At 36.3% G+C, this 21,309-nt stretch overlaps 1 protein-coding gene across 2 annotated transcripts in view; it reads right to left on the bottom strand.

Annotated features, from left to right (window-relative positions):
• Positions 1 to 21,309, bottom strand: part of UNC13C (unc-13 homolog C) — a 491,690-nt gene that overhangs the window by 368,956 nt on the left and 101,425 nt on the right. For both annotated transcript variants that reach the window (XM_053670097.1, XM_053670096.1), the window contains exon 3: positions 20,928 to 20,992. In XM_053670097.1, the coding sequence (XP_053526072.1) occupies positions 20,928 to 20,992 (65 nt within the window). The remainder of the gene's footprint in view (positions 1 to 20,927; positions 20,993 to 21,309) is intronic.

The following is a 21,309-nucleotide window of genomic DNA, read 5'->3' on the forward strand; positions in this document are numbered from 1 at the left end:
TAGATTCACTGTGCTGGTTTATAATTCATTGCCTTTGAAAATCTATGTTCCTGTGTTTGAAAGTTTTTCCCCCAACAGTCTATATGGCAATCCCTCCACACCTACCTGGCTCAAGAGATCACACTTTTGTTCTTACTTTCCCAATGTAGCCCCTCTTCTCTTGTTTTTAGTCCACTCATCTAATATGGCTTTTATGATTATTATAATTATTTGTGTATGATTCCACATCCCCTATTAGTTTTTTAGCTCCTTGAGAACAAAATCATAAAATAATTATGGGATCAATGTATGGTCCAGGCTTCATTTTGCTTTGTTCAATAATTTGAGACTAAGAGCCATCAATTATTTATACTGGTTTCAAAAAGTTGGTATGTTGTAAGTACAAGTTGGTTTAAAGTTCAGGTTTTAGTTGACCCTAATATGACCCTAATACTAAACCCAAAAAGGTATTGGTGGAAAAGAAAACTAGAGATGAATCTTCCTCATGAACATAGATACAGAAATTCTTCACATATTATTATGAATTCAAGTGGATGTCATCAATAGATTTTTAAAAATGGGAGAATGCATTATGACCAACTGGAGTTGTCCTAGAAATGAAATATTGATGCTACCTTTGATAATCAATTTAATTCACCACATAAATGAATTAAAGGGAAAACCCCACATAACTTAAATACATGCAGAAAAGGCATTTGACAAAATTCAACACAAAATTAAAGATAAAAAACTCATAAGAATAAAAGTGACTTAATAAAGGGCCACTATGAGAAACCTACTGCTAACATGTGTAGTGGTGGAAAACTTGACTGCTCTCCCTTACCATGAGGCACAGAAAGAATGTGTGTGCTATTGTTTCTACTTAGATTCATACTGGAGTTCCTACAAAGTGCACTAAGTTAAGAGAAATAAATAAAGCCTGAGTATAGAAAAGAAGTAATAAAACTATATATGTAGACAAACAAGGTTGGCTAGATAGAAAATCCTAAGGAATTTGCAAAAATAAAAATTGATTAGTGAATTTAGCAAGACTGCAGAACAGAGATTGATATTACAAAAATAAATTCAGTCTCTAATTCTGAGAAACAAAAATTTGGAAAGTAAAATTTTACAATTTGCAATAGCATCCAAAACTATGAAATACTTAGAGATGAATTCAACAAATACTTATGCAAACTGTACACTGTAATTGAAGTTCAAAGAGAATCTGAATAAAACCTAAACAAATAAGTGATAGCCTATGGGCTTGGATCAAAACACTTATTTTTAAGATTACAATCAACCCTCAATTGATCAAGATTTAATGTTACTAAACATAATCCCAGCAGGCTTTTTTGGTAAAACTTTTAAGAATTTATATGGAAATTTAAAAAAAACCTTAAAATAGCGAAGAAAAAAGAACAAAGTTGGAGAAATACACTACTGGTTTTCAAGTCCCACTATAAAGCTATAGAAATCATGCTGATGTGACATTAGCATAAAAAATACAAATAGATCAGTGATCAGGATAGAGTATTTAGAAACTGACTCACCCATGTAAGATCAACCCATTCTCAACAAAAATAACAAGGTAATTTCATGCAGAAATTCTAGAATTTTCAACAAATAATGTTGGATTAGCTAGCTATATATTAATGCAGACAAAATAATTTTCTGTTACTTTACAGTATATATAAATATTAACTATAAATGGATCACAGATATAAATGTGAAAGTTAAAAGTATAAAAATTTTAACAGACACATAGAAGAAATTCTTTATAACTTTGGAATGGGGAAATATTTCTTAGGATCCAAAATGTCCTAAACAGAAAATAAAAAGTTGTATAAATAGGACTTTGTCAAAACTAAAACTTGTGTAAGAATGTTTATAGAAGCTTTCTTAAAAATAGCCAAAAATATAACCCAAACCTGGAAACATGCTAGGTGTGTTTCAGTCAAGGACTAACAACCTGTGGTATATTCATATAGTAGAACATTACTCAGCAATAAACAAGGAATGACTATGGATATAATCAATGTTATGTGAACTAAAGAAGCTGGAGTCAACAAGTACTTACTGTATCTCCATTTACCTAAAATTCAAGATCAAGTACGATTAATCATTATTGGTTGAAAGTTGCTCAGTGATTTCCCACAGTCTAGGATTGGGGGATGATTATAAAGGAACAGGAAAGAATCCTTTACAATGATAAAATATTCTGAATTTTTATTGGGTTGCTGGTTACACAAGTGCGTGTCCATTTGATGAAACTCATTGACTTGTACACTTAACTGGGTTTGCTTTACTGTATATAATGTATATACACTCATCTGTATGGTTTTCCTATACCCACACTATGGAAAGAGTCCCTTCATAAACAAACCTCAATTCTGCTTTGCCATGCAATCTGTCTCCTGTTCAGACTCCGACCAAAGGGGCTTATACCTTTGAACATACATTCTTCAAGTCTCCTCTCAGATTTTTTACATGAGGCCAGACTAGTTTTCTCATTAAATATTTGTGAAAAAAATGAAGATTCTGGAAAGGAACTGTCTTTGTTGTTATATTAAAAAAATACCTGGTGAAAAGGGATCATCCTTGGATAACTAATTGCAGAACTTTCTCTAGCTTAGTATTTCACCTTCCCCCCCCCAATAATATCATCATAATGTAAGTCCATTTACAATTGTTTTAGTTGTCACACATGGTTTTTTTTAGTAGCTCTTCAGAACAGTTTCCTACATGCCTGCACTCATTGGAATACAGAGTTTTTGTTGGTTTACAGACTGTAATAAGAAAATGATGTTAGAACTTGTTTTCATTAGAACCAAGTATGAATTTCTACTCTTCACACTATTTTAGCAATAACAGCCTTAATACAGAACACTAAACAAAACATTAGAGCCAAACATAACCATTACCAATGCCCTAACACGTTTCTTACAAAAATATTCATCCCAATATTTACTTCCACTCAAACTGAACTATCAGCTTACAGATAACTGCACTTCTGATATGATTCAGGAAATTTCTCATCTAACATCTTGTGAGCTTCAAGTACAAAATGCATAACAGATAAAATTCTATAATTTGTTCAAATGAAATGGCTGTATCTCAGAAAAATAAGATATTTTAGAAAAATAAAATTTAAAATCCTTACCATATGTTTAACCTATTAAAACTTCACAGTCTCTCAGTGCCACATATAATAATAATGGCTTTTTTGAAATCCCAAATATATAGATCATCTCCTTTTATGTACATATATGTACTCCCTTTACACTATTAATAGGTCTTTTCCTTTGTCAAATGTAGAACTTGGAATTGATAGTCACCTATGTGTCTATAAGCTAAATGATAATTTTTTTCCACTTTTTTCCTCTTAGCACACTGTAGTTTTATGTCTAGAAATTCTGTCATCAGAAGAGCTCTCTATTCCATTAGCTCATTGTGTATTTCTCCGTGACCAATACTTCTCAAGTGGAAATCTATTAAATCACCATCAGATAACAAATATCATGATAGAGACAAGCTTTATTTTTCCCTTCTAAACAGACAGGTGAAAGCAAGGACTTCTTTGAAAAAAACAGGAATGGATTTTGATAGCATTTCATTTTTAAAGAAATACTAATGGAGCTCCTTCTATATAATACACACTGTGCTAGGTATACCAAAATAGTAACTGGTGGGATAAAAAAAGATATCCTTGCTGATGTGAAGCTTACAGCCTTGGGGGAGTAGATAGATATCAAACACATTACTGCATTAAAGATATAGATTCACAAACTGTGAAATGTTCTCTGGGAAAAAAATGCTGGCCACAAAGAGAGAGAACAGGAGGACCTAATACAAGCTATAGAACCAGAGAAAACTTCTTGGAAGAAGGGTTCTGTAAGCAGAAATCTAAGACATGGACTAGATACAGTTGGTGAAGGGGAGTGAAAAGTGCTGCGGAGCACTCCAGACAAGAAGAGCAAGTGCAAAGTCCATGTGCTGTAAAGTGCAATTCTCTCATTTGAGGAAACAAAACAGGCCAGAAGAGGAGATGAAGTGAGGGAAGAAAAGAGGGGCATGAGGTAAGACTCGGGTTGTGGCCTGGGCCCTTCAGGCTGCGTTAGGTGTATTAAATTTTAATTCTAAGTTCAATGGGATGCCATTATTTAAAGAGAATGCCCCGTAACACCAGCTGTCAATTGAATAACTATTGGTATTGACAAGAACTTAGTAAGGTGGCCAGTAATGTGCAAAATACTAAAAAAGTCAATAGTCATTCTACATAAAGAAAATTGATGTTTAGAAGGAAGTTCTGAAAAGCTGTTCATAGTTACATTAGTGCATAATTTCAACAGGACTAGGAGAAATTGAAATTGAAGCTTAGTAGATTCATTTCCACCAAATAATCTTGTGAATTAATTTATCAAAGATGTTTAAACCAGATATAATCTAAATATTCTCGTAGTCTTCTTTGAAAGGACCATTCTCATCTATGTTGAAAAATGTTTTAAGCAAATGCCCATCCTTTTTGGTAATCTCTGCTGTTTTATTTCTTCAAGAGCTGAGTTACCTCCAAAAGTTTTCTTGGCATTTGTTTTGATGTTGTGCCTATTTGGATGGGCCTTTAGCCTCTTCAACCTGTGGCAAAGTTTCATCAGCAGGAATCGATTATACTTATCCTTCTTCTGAATTAACTTTAATAGGTGACCAAACTGCTATAGATGTCCCAGCCACACCCTTAATATTTTTCCATCTTATTAATCCCTCTTATTGATTCTTGCTGACCATTGTTGAGTGCATAAGCACATCTTGTGTGTTTCAAGATTCATTCATGTCCTTCCAAATGTTTATCTTGTCAAAAAAGATTTATCCTATATGCACATATAATATTTTAACTTTTTTTTTATTTTTCTCTACCTTTATTTCAATTTAAGGCTATAACTCTGCTTTCAAAAGCAATAAAAGCACAAAAAAGTGCACTTCATTGATATACTTTCATTTTGATGATAATTCTTACTGTTTATTTTGCTAACTATCTATTAATAAAATTTGGCTAAATCATGATATGTAATTATTTTTTGGTATGCAATATTATATAAAAAGTATAAATATTCATTGGCATGAGAATAAGTCTGCAATACCAAAGTTCTGAAATAAGGCAGGGCTAAAATCAGAGCACAGTTTGACCATTTACTCACTGTGTGACCTTAGACTTAATGTCTACCTCTCAACTTCCTCATCTGTAAAGTGGCAATAATGAAAAGCACCTATATAGTTGCGAGAATTGAATGAAATTATGGGAAATAAATACCAGTACCTGGTACAAAATTATGTCTTATAACAAATTCTCTTTTGCATTCTTCCAAAAATATTCTAAAAGTATGATCACAACAATTACTTATCATTATTCCTAACATATTAAATAAAAATAGATAACACCTCTGTGGGATTATTCTTGGGAAGAGTTGAAGGCCTGGCAAAGGAGGATACAGGCCACAGCAGGTCGTTTCTTGCAGCCCTGACTTAGTTGAAGACCACCCCATAGGGTTGAGCTGCCCTCGTCACATACACATAACTAGGAGTGAAGTGACAGGGCTCCCAGAATCTGTCTTTGAGCTTGAATTAGGTTCCATGCAGAGATCTTTAAACCTACACACTGTGTCCTGAAACACAAAGGTGTATACCAGGTGGCATCGGCCTGGGGCCAGCCTCATTTGCGTGCATCATTTCCTTCATTGCCATCCACGGATCATTTCCAGCTCGCTGTTTCTCAGCTTCAGCCTACTTGTGCCCGCTCACTTGGGAACACCTCAGAAATCCAGACAGCTCCCACTCGGGAAAATTTCTCTGACCTGGAGGCCGTGAGTTCAGAATGTGATACAAGCGTTGACAGAACGCATGCCAGGGACACGTTTCCCTTGGCTACAATAATCCCAGCTGCTGTACATATCTGATGGACTTGCTTAGTTAATAACTTAAATATTGACTGACTGAGAATGAAAAACAAATGGCTCCGGAGTTTCTGTTTCCTTTCAAAGCGACAAAAATGTTCAATGTTTGTGGTGCTGATGCACCATATCTGTGAATGTACTAAAAACCACTGAAATGAACTCATTAAAGAAATGCATTGTATGGTATGTGTATTTCATATCAATAAAGCTATTCAAATAAAAAATAAAATTTTTTATACTAGATATAATTCCATTTTTGTTAAAAGTCATACACACACACAAACACTGCAAGAAAGAAAGGGGATTATTTCTGGAACACTATGAAGGGAATTGGACTTCGGCTTTTTATTTCACCTTCGGGACTCTTTGAAATTTTGAAATGAGCATGGCTTATTTTAAAATACACACACATGCACATACCCCACAGTATTCACTGTAGTTATCTCTGGATGGTAGGGTTCTGGAAGTGATTTTGATTTATTCTTTTTTATACTTTCTATTGTTTAATAAAATATTTTAATAATTATAGGAAATATACAAAAACATGAAGGTAAACATATTTTACCTTATTAGTTAAAATATCCAATTATAAAATATCATGGTAAAACCATTTTAAACTAGAGCTATCTGTTATTTTTTTTCTGCTTGAAAATCATAAAATTCTCATTGCTTCTAGTCCTTCAGTGACAATGAGATTGGTTGCTAAGTAAATCCAAAATGGTTTTCAGCAATCCAGAGCACTTGCCACTGTACTTCCAATTTGGTAACACACATCCAAGAAAGTAGTCATTAGTGAAAGTGACCCCTGAAGAAGGCCAGTGGTTCTGAAAGCCCTGTTGAGTTGACAAAATAAAAGCTTCTTCCACTCAGAGTGCCAGTTCTCATTTAGGAGATGTTGACCCTGTGCTTTCATGCTTTTCAGGTTAGCACTGTCCTCCTGACATTGTAAAGAGGCAAATAACTTTCAAAATAAAGTGGTCTTAAAATTTACATTTGAGAACATAATTCCCCTGGTAGAAAAAGAAATGTTTTCCTATGCCAGCTAATGGAAAAGATAACTGCTTTTTCAGGTTGCAAGTAATTTTACTCTCCAAGTTTATTTCTCAACTCATGATTAGAAAAGAGATTATGACCTCTTAAAAAAGAAACATTAAAACAACACATAGCATAGCATTGAGCACCTAACACAGTCTAGATAGATAGCTTGCTAGACTGATGTTAGATGCAATTCCAACTCTCTTGAAGTGATAGTAGTGAATTTGCACAAGAACCTTTGGCTGTAATAAACAGCATCCTGTATAAGATAGGAGACAGGAAACCGGTAAGAACAGGTGTTCCAGAAGATGCACTGTGCTTTGCAGGTAGAGTTTAGAGATGACTTTGATTCATTGAAAAAAAATATAGGGATAGTATATCCATTTCTGATTGCTGCTATAATAAAGTACCACAAATTTAGTGGCTTAAAAATAACACAAATTTATTATCTTACATTTACGACAACTTACAGAAGTCCTAAAATCAAGGTATCTGTAGGACTGTGTTCCTTCTGGTAGCTTTAGGGAAGAACCTTTTTTTCCTTCCTTTTTCCAGCTTGTAGAGACAGCAGCTGCCTGCAGTCCTGATCATTTGCCTATTTCAAAATCTTAAATTTAATTACATCTGAAAATTTCATTTTGCCATGTAAGGTAAAACATTCACAGGTCTCAAGGATTAGGATGTGGACATTTTTCCCAAGGCATCATTCTGTTGACCACAGGGGAAAAGGAGAAAGAGAAGAATATACTAAAATGGCTTATCTTTATCTAGAGTTGGCTGGCCTGCTCAGGGAACACAGGTTGAAAAGATAAAATTAAACACAGTGCCCTCGAATCATTTGACATTGTTAGATCTTTTCATCACGCTCACTCTAGTTGAGTTTAAATAAGGGATTATTTAGGGAACTATTTTAAACTCAAAAATTTTGAAAACACAGCTCTGTAAAAGCTTAGAGGGCTATAGAATTAAGTAAAAACTAAAATGTATGTTAACCAAAATGTAAAATATTTTGCATTGGATGCAATGGAGGGAGGTCGGGGGAAGATTCCTAAAGAAAAAGACCCCAGGAAAAACTTTCTCACTAAAAGCCAGTGAAAGTCTCTTTTCTGGAACTGGTATAAAAGGACAGAAGATGTCATGAGATAAACTGATTTAAAAGCGTGACTGTGGTTTTGATAAAATGAATCTCCATCAGATAGTGGAGATGATAAAATATCTGAATTTATTTTAAAGGAAAAGAGGCTTTGAAATATCCTTTCTGGGAGATTATCTAGAGTGAGACGACAAGAGCTCAAATGTCCTCTCTCTAGTTGCAAAGGCTGACCTGCTCAGGTGCTGGGTCCTGATGCCTTTTGGTTTGTGCATCATGATTTCATAATGGCCCAAGCTGGGGAGGTTGGGACTATAGATGCTGCAGTCACAGGAATGAGCCCTACAGTGAATCAAACAGGCAAATGGATGAGTCCCCACCTTTTAAATTAAATCACCAAGGACTATATCCTAGTCACTTACTTAGGCTTATCTTAGCCCATTTGAGGTTATAGGTTATTATGTGCCAAAACAAAAACAAAAACAAAACAAAACAAAACCTTAAACAGTAGGTGCTAGTTCTACACACACAGAGAATTACAAACAACAATGTGATTCTATCATATGAAACTTACGAATGGCTAGAGAGCAAGACAGCATGAAAATGGGGATCTTGGAGCACAACAGAAGATGTGTGCTTCAGCCAAATCACAGACTCCTCTATGACACAGACATGGAATTGCTTGGAAGAAGTCAGACTTAAAATAATTGGCCTACTGTATCCAATCTAAAAGAAAACAAATACACTAAATCAGAAAGAATTAAACTCTGAACTTACAAAGTAATATTACTAATAAAGTAGTAAGAGAAATTGTGGCAGTGTGATTTTTAATTCTCCCAATTCCTTAAAATACTATTAAATTGACAGACACTTAAATTGGCCATCTTGTTGGACAAAACCATTGGCCTCAGGAAGTTTTATATCACTAAGCACGTTATTACTTATAACGGTTTCATACCGTTATAACGGTAGCCCAAGACTTCCATTCTCTCTGTGCCCAAACTGGCCAATTTATTTTTTTGTATATTATCCAATTTATATAAAATAGCCTTGAAATTAAAGATGGACTGAAGAACTATTTATGGAAAGCCACTGGGTGGTGGACCAGCTGAGCTGCTTTGTTTAGCTGTAGGCCTGTCCTGCTCTTCACACGGGTTTTCCTCAGCCCATTTAGAATGATGTGCTTTGTGCGTCAGGTAGTTGAACGCGCATGTAGAATGATGTGCGACTACACATGGTCTAACCTGAATGTGTACGTAGGGGGATTTTTTACATTATAAAGGGTATTTACCATTGTGAGCACCTAAGTTCTCATTAAAATATAGTTTGATCTTTAAAATTTAAACTTACTATAAGAAATATACATATTAAAGCATATTTGAAACAATTATTAATGCCCAGCTTATAATGGACACTTGTTTTCTATATGATATAAACATTGTGTGAAATGTTGACAAATATGTGGACTCATTTAATACAGCAGCAGAATAAGGTGGAAATTGTAGTTATTCCATCATGCAGATGAAAAATAATTTGAGAGAAATTAGGAAACTTGCCTATGGTTATATTGTTGAATAGAATTTAGCTAGAATTTAAGACCATACAACAGAATCTCATACCAGATTTCAAGTTCACGAATTTCATTTTTAGATCAACAAAGAAGAAAATGACTATATCTTTCTAAGTTAGCATTGTAACACAAGAAGTCAAAGATATCCTGGGGTTAACAATAACTTATTACAGCCCTTATGGCACAGCATGTGTCCGAACTTCCTGGTACTTGACGTGGGGAAGAAGGAAGTAGTATGCATTGTTAGGAGAGTTTAGCGGCATCCTTTTTTCTTAGTCATTCATCCCAGGTTTCTAATCCCTCACTCCTAGGGATTTTTATTTGAGTATCCAGTTCATATTCTTTCCAAGATGAAGATCTTTAGAGTTTCAGTCATTATTTGTTCTGATAATATTGTCCCTTTGCTCCCTTTTTGTTGATAATATTCCAAGTCTTCAAATTGTCTCCTTTCTAGTATATATTATGTATAACTTCCACCTCAATCTTCATAGATCATAGATATAATTTTTTAATTCACTGTTCAAATGTCTTCCCTGTCTCCTGATTGCCTTAAGATGGTGTTTCATGAAGGAAGAATAGGATATACAGGTGATATAGTATCTAAAGGATGAGGAAGGTACACATGACTCTTCCCCTGCCTTCACAAGATTCTGGTATTTTCTTTAGTACACCACTGCCACAATAGTAAAGCAATACATCCTTTGGGTAGTTGCTATCAGAAAAGTGGGTTAGGAAACAAATAAAATCCCCATCTCTCTCAGCTGATAGGTCAGTGCCTATCAAAACATAACACAGTATCAGGAAGGGCCCTAGAATATCTTTAAAATACTCATGTCCCAATAATGCCCCTCATAAACTGCATTCATCTGCCAAAATCAAATGACTAAGTCCATGTCCAACTCATTTTTCATGCCAGAAGTTGTATCTATTGTAAATACCAACTAAGATAGATAAGATATCAGTAAGGCATATTTCGGGTACAAGGCTACCTGGTCTTTCTCTATTTCCTATGGTCCTGATACAGGGTGCAGACAGGGGGGCCCCCAAAAAAGATTTAGAAAAGTGTCCAGAATTCAAAGTGTATAGAAATATTGGAGAGACATATAAGATGTCCTCACCGCCGCCCCCCCCCCCCAGGGGAAAGGGATGAATGGAGCCAGGCCATTGAGAGCTATTTTGCATAGCAACAGTTTTGGAGCTAACCTCTGGAGGAATGGTTATTTAACATATCTATAACCTTTAACTGGTTTCATAGATATGTTAAATAGCTGTGGCCAAGTTTGGAGCCAGGAAGAAGGAAGCAGTGGGGACTGAGGATGGAGCTTGGGGGACTCAAGATGGAGTGGCAGGGACTGAGGATGGAACTAGGGGACTCAAGATGGGAACTATGAGCTGTTCTCCTGAGTGAGTGGACTGGGACTCAGGAGGATGTAACTAAAGTCTGGACTCCTGAGTGAGAAGGTTGTGGCAGGGACTTGAGAAGGAACGAGCAGAGACTCAGAATGTAACTAAGGGCTGCTCTCCTGAGTGAGTGGACTGGGACTCAGGAGAATGTAACTAGGATCAGCACTCCTGAGTGAGAAGGGCTTGAGGACTCAGGATATAATGAGGGGCTGCGCTCCTGAGTGAGAAGGCCTGAGAGAGAGAGCCACGCGGTTTCAGCAGAGTGAGGACCCCCTCTAGGTGAGGTGAAAGAGGGAGCCACGTGGTTTTGGCAGGGTGTGGACCCCCTCTTTCCCAGGTGAAAGGGAAGAACCACGCAGCTTTGCCAGAAGGGAGATCCCTGCAGCCAGGTGAAGAAGACAGCCACATGCTTTTGGTGGAGTGCGGACTCCTGCAGCTTTGGTAGAAGAGGCCCACGCGGCTTTGGGGTGCCCCCTTTGGCCTCGGGGCCTGAAAAGCAAGAGAGACTTTGACTGGAACTGGGTACAAAGGACTCTTGCCAGTGGACCATGAGAGGGTACCACAGTACTTTGGATTAACTCGAGATCCTGCACAGTGACACAGCTGACGGTGCCAGCGGCCTGCAACACAGACGTGTGCTCTTTTCCTGATTTACGGTACCCGGAGTTGGGACAGTGGGAGAAGGGAACGCTGTGTGGGTGTAGGTGTACAACCTAAAGGACTTTGATATTTTAGTGGTGGCATTAGGCCTGAATAGCATTAAATAAACATTTTGTTTCCTTTTCACAAATCTCTGGCATTAAGAGATGTGTTTCCAATTGGCGGCGGACAGAAGGGCCCAGTAGATTTTAGTATTTTGGTTTTCGGGAGGGGCCCCTGTTGTATAGCAGTTTTGGGCATCCCTGGATGGGCCAAATATTGTATTGCCCCTCCCTCGGACCACCTCCTGTTGTTCGGTAACAGTCCCTTATAATTCACATGACTATCTCATCCTCTCAACAGTCTTCTCTGCTAAGTGCAACATGCACAGGAGAGAGATGATTTATTGCTTCTGAATCCTCTAATGAAAAATGACCCATGGGCTGAAGGATGCTTTTCCACTGGTTTACCCTCAATGACTGGGTTGACTTGACCTTAAATAAAATGATGCAGTTCCCTTTCTATGTTTTTTCTGTCTACAGTTCCCCTTTCTATGTTTTTTCAAATTCATTGATATTTATATTGTATCAGATTTTAACTGTTTATTCTGCCTGCCCCCATGGTCTCAACAGAAGTTAGATGGCAGAGAAACTTGGAAATTACTGTATCAGCACTTTTCCTAGACATTTCTATTGTAGCGTGCGCAATAGTGAGCATAATATAGCTAAAGTATAATAATAAAGACATGTTTCCATTGGGGAGATGTTTAATGGTGTAATGCAGAAAATATCAAGTTTCTAAGTAGTGGTACGGTCTGGTTTCAGATTTAGCTCCAAGTAATTGGCCCTCCCTCCCAAAGATGATGAAATAAAACCTTCCCAGGCCCTGGCTTGCAGTAACAGGAAGGGAGAGGCTCATCTCAGTTGAGATAATTAAGCTAATAGCTAGCAACTAAAAGCAGACAACAGTATTGTAACATACACTAAAAGGGAAGAAGTTTGTCAGTATCTGCAACATCTTCACTCAAACATCAAAGATTTTAGAAAAAACATGAAGCTGTGCTAATTTCTATTTACTGTGGCTTCCTCAAAGAGGAAATAAAACAGATTTCTGTCCTACCCAATATTCTTTTCACTATCAATTCAGTTCAGAAATGGACTCTCTATTCTACCTCTTAAGGCTCCTCTCTTCCATGGTTTTTTGTTTGTTTGTTTCTTGAGATATGACTCTTGTATTTTCAAGGGCAAATAGACATGTCTATTGAAATATACCAAATAGGGAACTGTTGTAGGCAGTTACTTTTTCAAGCTTGGATCCATGCATTTCCTCAGGCAGAAGCCCAGAGAGGCAAAGCTGCACAGACAGTAATATAATGCCTAATTTAATCCCCTCAGAGCTTCTTGTGTTAGTGAGCTACTTGTGTTAAAGAAATGCTAATCCTCCCAGAGAAACCCCCTCGGTGGCCAGCTGGGGTGGCCAGAGTCCCTCAGATCTCTAGGTTAGTAGGGTGGCCAACTAACCTTGGATTGCTCAGGACTTTCCCATTTTTAGAATTGAAAGTCCTATGTTGTGCAAAACCTATCTCTTTCCACCATGACTAAAGCTTTTAATTTTTCTATAATGTATTGTTTTTGTATGTTCTAGGAGAAAAAGCTTAGATGCACTAAATGACCTGGTAAGGTGATTTATTATAATCTGCATTTTTCAAGTGAGGCATTATGACTCACAAGTTAAATGACTTGTCCAGCTAGTAAATGGCAGTCAAGCCTTAACTAGGCCTTCTAATCCCAAATTCTGTATATTTACCATTTTATCACATTTTTGTCTGTCTTTTGCTCAGAAATTACATAGGATTTCCCCTCCTTAGGTCCCAATGACTGAATAGAAGAAGTGAAGATATTATTTGCCTTCATGTAGTATTTTTTCCCATAATTTGTCTCCTTTCAATTGCTCACATCCAGTTGGCAATGTTGAGGGTGGAACACTTAGAAGTTTTGCTTGGTTCCCAAATAAATAGCACAAATGCACATACACTCTTTTTTCTCCTTAAAAGTTACTTATGTAACCAGAGTATCTGGGTGTGATAGCTTAAAACATAGCACAGTAACCAGAAATCCTCCCCCTGATGCTCAGGTCTTACCATGGAGAGACAGCTGCCACGTCAGACTATTTGTTCCCTAACAATAAGACCTCTTACAGCAAGCCCACTGCCGCTCTGAATTCTGCTGCCCATCAATTTGATTACTCTAATCCATTCTACTATCACACATGTCTAAGTCTGAATCCCAACTGGGAGAGTGCCATCCAAATACTCTCCTCAGTCTCTATATAAATTGATGGAGGCCAATGGATACATTAGGAAGAGTTTTCACAGATTTCATCACATTGGTCAAAACTGAGCATCAGCTCTGATCCAGATAGGATACTCTGTTGCACACATTCCGCTGCTTCATTCACTCCTGCTTTATAGTTTTGGTTTTTCTACACTCGATCCAAATAAATGCATCTCATCACTAATCTTGGGGAATCTTCTGAAACATGAGATTCTCTAGCTGTCACTCTGGAACAACTATTTTAAGTGTTGTTTCCAGGAGGCATCTTTATATGTAAAGTGTATGTGGCAGATGGTGTCATCTTGTGCAAAAAGATTTATCCTCTGAGCATAGTGAGCAGTGATGGCTTCTGCCAGTCTCATCCTCTGGCCTTGCCTACCTAGAACTTTAGAGTTTAAACACCAAGCTAATGAGCAGGAGTTACAGTGATGTTCATCATGGTTGACAGAGTTACATAAAAGTACTCAAAGCAAAAGAGACGTCTTCTGTTCCTGTGTACACTTGCTTTTGAAGATGAATTTCTTTCTGAAAATTAAGTTTCTTGTACTTTTGGCAGATAAATCTGCTCTGGTTAATGAAAACCATATACAATATTGTGCAAACAAACTTACAGCTTCTTCCTCTCATTGTCACCATCTAATAGCTACTGTTGAGCAACTATGTTCCAGAACACCTGTGTCATTTTCACAGGATGAAGGTATTCAAAATTATAGATACATCACTCAAAAGATTAATATATTTAATATCTTATTTCACATAGCATAATAATCTCCAGTGAAATAAGGTATTAAGTATATTAATCTTTTGAATATATAAACATAAAGAAAAATATGTTATTTTTGGTCAGGCATTCAGAGTTTCAACTTACTTACCTGTACAAACACATTTTCCACTTTTCTCCTTCATATAGTTTGACACATTATTGTCCAAAATATTGTCCAATTATTTTCTTGCCCATGATAGTATGATGCTATTCAAATTTTTGTACTACATTCATTTCTGTCTTTTTCATATCTACATACCAAAATTCTAACACAACTTCAAATCCCAGTTCAATACTATCTTCTCCATAAAGTCTGCCCTGACAATTCCAATCAGAAATATCTTCCTTGCTTAAAAATTTCAAAGCATTTTATCCCCTGGAAAGTAAATCACCTTGTACCTTGTATTGTAACTGAGCTCACTAGGAAATATAAAAAATGAGATTCTGATATTTTCATATAATTTCTTTTAAAATAATTCTAAGGACTAAGAATATATTATAATTGAAGTTGAGTATAGGTAATATATTACTTTCAAGTTATAAAAATATGTAATTTTGAAGATTATTTAATTATAGGTATACATAATTATGTTAGATCATTTAAAAATTACCTCAGTTCACTTCTTCCATAAATAGGCAGGGCCTATTTCTATGTCTTTTTGACTGAGCTGAATTTATAACTTGTTTAGGACAATAAAATGCATCAGAAGTGATGGCTGTCAGCTACAGCCTTGACTTCAAGTGGCCTTGTTCACGTCCCCTTGTTTCTTTAGAATCCTGCCACTGCCGTGTGAACAAGTGCGGTCTGGCCAGCTGGGTGATGAGTAAATCCTGTCTGTTGCCCAGAAAATAGCCAGACACCCACAGACATGTGAGAACCAACCCCTGTCCCATGGATCATACATGTGTATGTGAATGCAGACAAGATCAGTGGATTCATCAGTCCTAAGCAACTGAGTTTTAGGTGTGTGACACAGCAACATCTATATGACACAGTGATTGTATTCCAATAAGATATGATATTAGTATAGGGTATAATAAAATCTTAAGATGCAAGAGGCCTTAAATTATTAAGCAGCTAACAGTTATATTCCCTTTGCAACATTTTTAACAAGCAGATATTTAAATATCTCTAGAAATGGTCAAATGGGTTTTTACAAAGGCAGATCTTATTGTTGGAGTTTCTCCTCATATTGAGAAGTCTGCTTGATACACAACTTCTCTACCGATCCATGTTCTACTCTCGGGGAATCAGGATAATGTGGAGGGAGGAATGGAGGGAGGAATGGAGGGAGGAATGGAGGAAGAAATACCGATTTGCAGTTGTGTATGTAAAAGGCACTGGGGACAAAAACCAAACTAATGGCAATATAAATAAAAATAATTTTAAAATTATGAGAGTGAAGATTGCATTGCTATACAATAATGAATTGTGGAAGTACATTCTGTTTGTATCTGATAGCATTTATAATAATTGACAATCCTTAGTCTTAATTGACTTTTACTTAAATCTATAGTGAAGTCCTTCTGTACCAAATTCCCTGGGAAAAAATATCTCTCCCATAAAAACAATGGACTGAAAAGTCAGAGAAAAACAAAGACTTTACTTTCTCTTCAAAGAGTAAACTCTCACTGAAATGAGAGCAAACTCTTAGGTTGGGGGTGAGGGGTTGCCATTTTCTTAATATTTTTGCACAATTATTTGAACATGCAAGGATGTTGATGTATGATAAGCCACAGATGCAGGGAAGGAATTACAGCAGTGGAAACAGGCATTATTTGTGCTTAGGAGACTCTCTGATCCTTTCCTTAAGAAATAAGGAAGTTACCTGAGGGGATAGAGAATAATTTGATTTATGAACTATATAAGAAAAAAAGGAAAGGAAATGTTCCCAACTCCCAAAGAGAAGACTTGCTATGAGAAAAGATGTGTTAATAGTCCCTGTAGAGTAAGAACAACCTTAGCTTCCCAGTTAAATGGGTGATTTTAGGCCCTGGCTAACATGAAGGTTAAGACTAAGAGCAGAGGAAGGGGCATGAGGACAGCATGCAACCTCCTAAACTTTACAGAGCAATACAAAAGCAAAGTCACAACTATGACAGAACTATCAAGGGTATATTAAACCAGCAATATCCATATATTCTACAACCTAACACATGTCAGATTTTACCACAGCAAGAGAAAAATCACTATTTTAATCAAGGTAAACCTAAAAACAAAGGAATGATTCAAAGCTTTGGCTAGTAATTAGATTATTCACCTTTATCAAATTATTTATTCATGGCAATAATCGAACAACCTTGGAAACCTCAGAAAATGTATCTATTTGAAAATAAAGTCAAAATGGAACATTTTAACATCTTTTTTTATGTGGCAGCCTCTCACTGTTCTGCCCTCCAACAGTATCTCTCCAGCTCTGATTTTTCTTACTTCACTTCTCGACATCACTTCTTTCTTGACAAGGTCCAATAATTCTGGTAGTTGTTGAAAGCAATGACCAGATTCCAAAGGTTAAGGAAAGCAGCTATAGCCTAGTTTAGAACCACGGAGAGATGATAAAGACATAGACATGATAAAGACATAAAGAAGACAAAGACATGGACATAAGGTCAAGAACTTAGGCCCATGAGAACTATTCTGCAGAGATCTTGAATGACTAGAAAAGAAGGGGAACAAAGATGATAAATATTTCTTCTTTTCAATGATCTGTCTTTCCCCTTACACCCACCACTGTTTTATAGGCTCTCTTCAGTTCTGGTGCAGACAAGGCCAGTGCCTTGAGACTACAAAGAGAAAATACATATAGTGAGTGGCCTTGAAATGCTTTTCATCATACAACTCCTGGAGCCCTGATAACAAATGACCAGGGAAGGGTGACCTTATGTCACATGCAAACAAACCAGGAAGGAGTATCACTTTCATTAATAAAGTGGTTCATATTTAGAGAAAGTATTTGTGTGACTTTCATTAAATTGACTTTTCAGATTCTGGGTAGCTATGGGCACGCATCATGCAGACATCTCTCAGAGAAAATCTTAGAGAGGTGTAGTGGGATGACAGCCTTCAGCTAGCACACCTACAGAATACACTGCAGCATAACCCCAAGGCCACATTCCTCAGTTGAGTGTGGTGGGGCTAATAAAAAGTTCAGCGTGGGTCTCCTCTAATAGGCAACCTTTTTTTCTAGGACTCCTCATTGGTCTGACAGTTTCTTGTAACCTCATCAGTTTAAGGCTTTTCGTAGCCAATTCTTCCTTCCTCCCCCTTTTCTTTCCACTTTCACAGATGTCAGACCCATGGAACGATGCAAAAGCTCTTGCCTAGTGCTCCTGTCTCTCTACTTTATCTCTGAGATGTTTCCTCCAAAAAAAGCTCTTATACTTTCCCAATATCATTTGGTGGGTACTTCTGGTATGATTCTTAGCTTACATATTTAATAAAAAGTTACCAAGTTCCTGTAAAACCACATAAAATGTTAAATTTCATAATTTCACTGAAACATGCATCCTTCCAGTCTTCTATCCCTTTAATTGTCCTGTTCATTTTCTTTTCTCTATACATCTCCCAATTCATTTTCCAGAGCCCATTTAAAGTTATTGTGACACAGGGGAAAATAGACCAAAGTTAGGCATGTCTTTTCCAGCAGCATTTACAAGAAATGTACAGAGAGATGGGCAGAAATCAGAGAAGAGCATAACGGTTACCTCTCATTTCAATGTGCACAGATTGTTCTGCCATGACACCTGAGACAGGGGAGTGAATGGGGAAAGTGGCTTGGCTCTGAACTGATCAGGGTGCTGAAGATACAGGAGTGAAGAATGAGACAGTGTGGTTGAGAAGAAGCAATAACTCCCTGTTTTGAAAGTCTGCTCCACTCCGTTTCCAGGAAAATAGAAGTTTACAATATTTAGAATGATTATATTTCGTCTTATTAGAAATAATTTTAAAACATGCATAGGTTAAGTAAAACGAGAATCAAATCTTCCTGAAAGAGGTTGTGATTGAAGGCTTGACTTAAGGTTGTCTTCAAGATTCTTCAAAAGGAACTAAGCTTGCAAATTCTCTTGGTGACTGAAAACTATCACCCCTTTCCCATATCATCATAATTCTAAACTCCCTTGGAAAGTCCTGAAAATAGGCAGTCTCTGGAAAACATGATGTGGAAAGGATCTACTCAAAATGAAAAGGTGACTTTTTTAGCTAGGCATTTACACAGTTTGCCCTTAAACACAGGAATGTTGATTAACTCTGCTGCTTTGACTATGAAACGAAAGTCCATATTCAGACGTGAGTTAGGAAAGCAGGTTAGGGAGTGATGAATACCGTATGCAAGGAGGAGTTGAAGGTAAACTGAGTTCATGATCTTAGATCTCAGATAAGGTCATAAACTCAAGATCATGACATACAGCATTTTTCATAACTAAATTGGAATTTAATTTAATTGTTTCCTAAAGCAAGCTTTCATTCGTTTTGTCAAGTTATTTTCTAGTAAACTTAAAGAAAGAGACGGTATGTGTGAGGTAGGGACAAGGGAGTAATCCAGTTGTTAGCTGAATTATCTATAGATAATCTGTGGTGATCTTTCACTAACTCAGGTTTTCTTAAATTTAAACCATTATGATACTACAATAGGAATGTGAGTAAATTATTTATGTATTTAAAGATATTGAGAAATTTAAGACATAATAACATTTTAATTATTTCTTATTTGAGAAAAATAAAAAATAAAAATGCCGTATGTTATTTTCCAGGAGGTTTAAACTTGAAATTTTACATATTTCATTTAAAAGAAGCAGTGAATATATTTAACAATATACTCATTTTTGAAAAATGAGAGTATTATAAAACATAACTGAAACTACTTATTTGCATAAACCCTCCCTAAAACATGTATCTAAATCTTGCTTCTATTTATATTGTATACACATATGTTCAAATGTCAACACTAATAAAACAACTAATCTGTCTGTCTATACTATGCATAAGCTTTGGTTCACCCATTACAAATTTAAAAATTGTTATATGTTTGCTACAGTATCATTTAAATAATGATACCTAGAAGTAGTCTTGAAAATAAATTACTGGAAAAATGAACAAATAAATATCTCATAACTATTTCCAAATATTTATATCATTTAGCAATAATGAAGTGGGAAGTTTTCTGAGGCATGTTAGAAGGAAAAAAAGAATGAAGGGGGAGAAAACCAGGAGCTGCAGGTGTGGTACAGCACACGGCTAAGGCTCTGGAACTGGGCTACCTGGGTTTGAATACAGATTTTGTCACTTGTTAGCTGAATGAACAGAAAGTTTGGTGTTTATACATAGGTTCTCTCATTTGTAAACATTGAAGTCAAATACAGCACTTACCTCATAGGGCTGATGTGAGGATCAAACATGTGATCGATCCTGCATAAAAGGACCGTACCCCTGCCTACTGCAAAGTCAGCACTAAACTAGTGCTTATTTATGTACATACAGAATGGCCTAATTTCTGTTAAATGTACAGAGATACACAATATAAAACTATTTATCTGTGAACATAGATACGAATGCAAACACATAGAAAAAAGTCTAGGAACACACATGTCAAACTGATACCAATGTGTAATTAGGAGCATTAAAGGCGATCTTTTGCTTTTTGTTCAAGTACTTTACCTAAAGAATATAATTCAAACATGATTTTGTGATTAAAGTTTAAATACTTTTATCTACCCATTAAGTGCCACTATGAAAAATGATAGTGGAAGTAAATGATACTGGAGATTGCATTCATTAATTCAGTGACATAGAAAAATGTTTATACACTTATCTTCAAGTACAAACAAGCAGACAAAAAGATAGTATTGATTCTATTAATATGAACTCATTTATGTAAAGTTACATGTTTGTATTTATGTATGCAATGATATTAACAGCTAATCTGGTTGGGTGATTTTGACTTCTTTGCATATAGACACATGTATCCATAAATACACATATATACATCTAAAGATATTTTTAAAAACACTATAGAAACTACTTTGTTGTCAAAAAGAAAGCAACAGTGAGGCTATCTCATTAGACCATCGGGCCACATCCTACATCCAAAATATAGATGTTCAAAGCACAGACAAGTACATACTACTGGTGAAGGGAATAAATTAGAAAGGTTATGAATGTACTTACCCACCAAATGCCTGGAGTGCAGAGAATTTGGAAGCATCCAAATCATTGCCACTTACTATTCGAGCCTTAAATAAAACATGAGAAAAACAAAACAAAAAAAAACAAACAGACTTTTAGCAACCATAGCCTTGTATAGGGGAGTTTGGGGCATGGGTCAACTGCACTAGACACGTAACACCTAGTATGACAGATGCTAAGCAGGGTCAGCTCCAAGTCAAAGCTACTGTGTTTTTGTGAGTGGAGGTTTTCAAATTAGCTGTCAGCATTTAAACAAAAGCACTGGCAGAGTCCAGAGACATATATCATATTCCAAATACCATTGGCCCTTAAAACTTGTTATGTGCGGTGAAGATCATGAATCAGTCAAGGAGATCATGATTAG

Source organism: Artibeus jamaicensis, unplaced genomic scaffold, assembly GCF_021234435.1.
Source record: "Artibeus jamaicensis isolate MK-2021 breed Jamaican fruit bat unplaced genomic scaffold, CSHL_Jam_final contig_548, whole genome shotgun sequence".
NCBI lineage: Eukaryota > Metazoa > Chordata > Mammalia > Chiroptera > Phyllostomidae > Artibeus > Artibeus jamaicensis.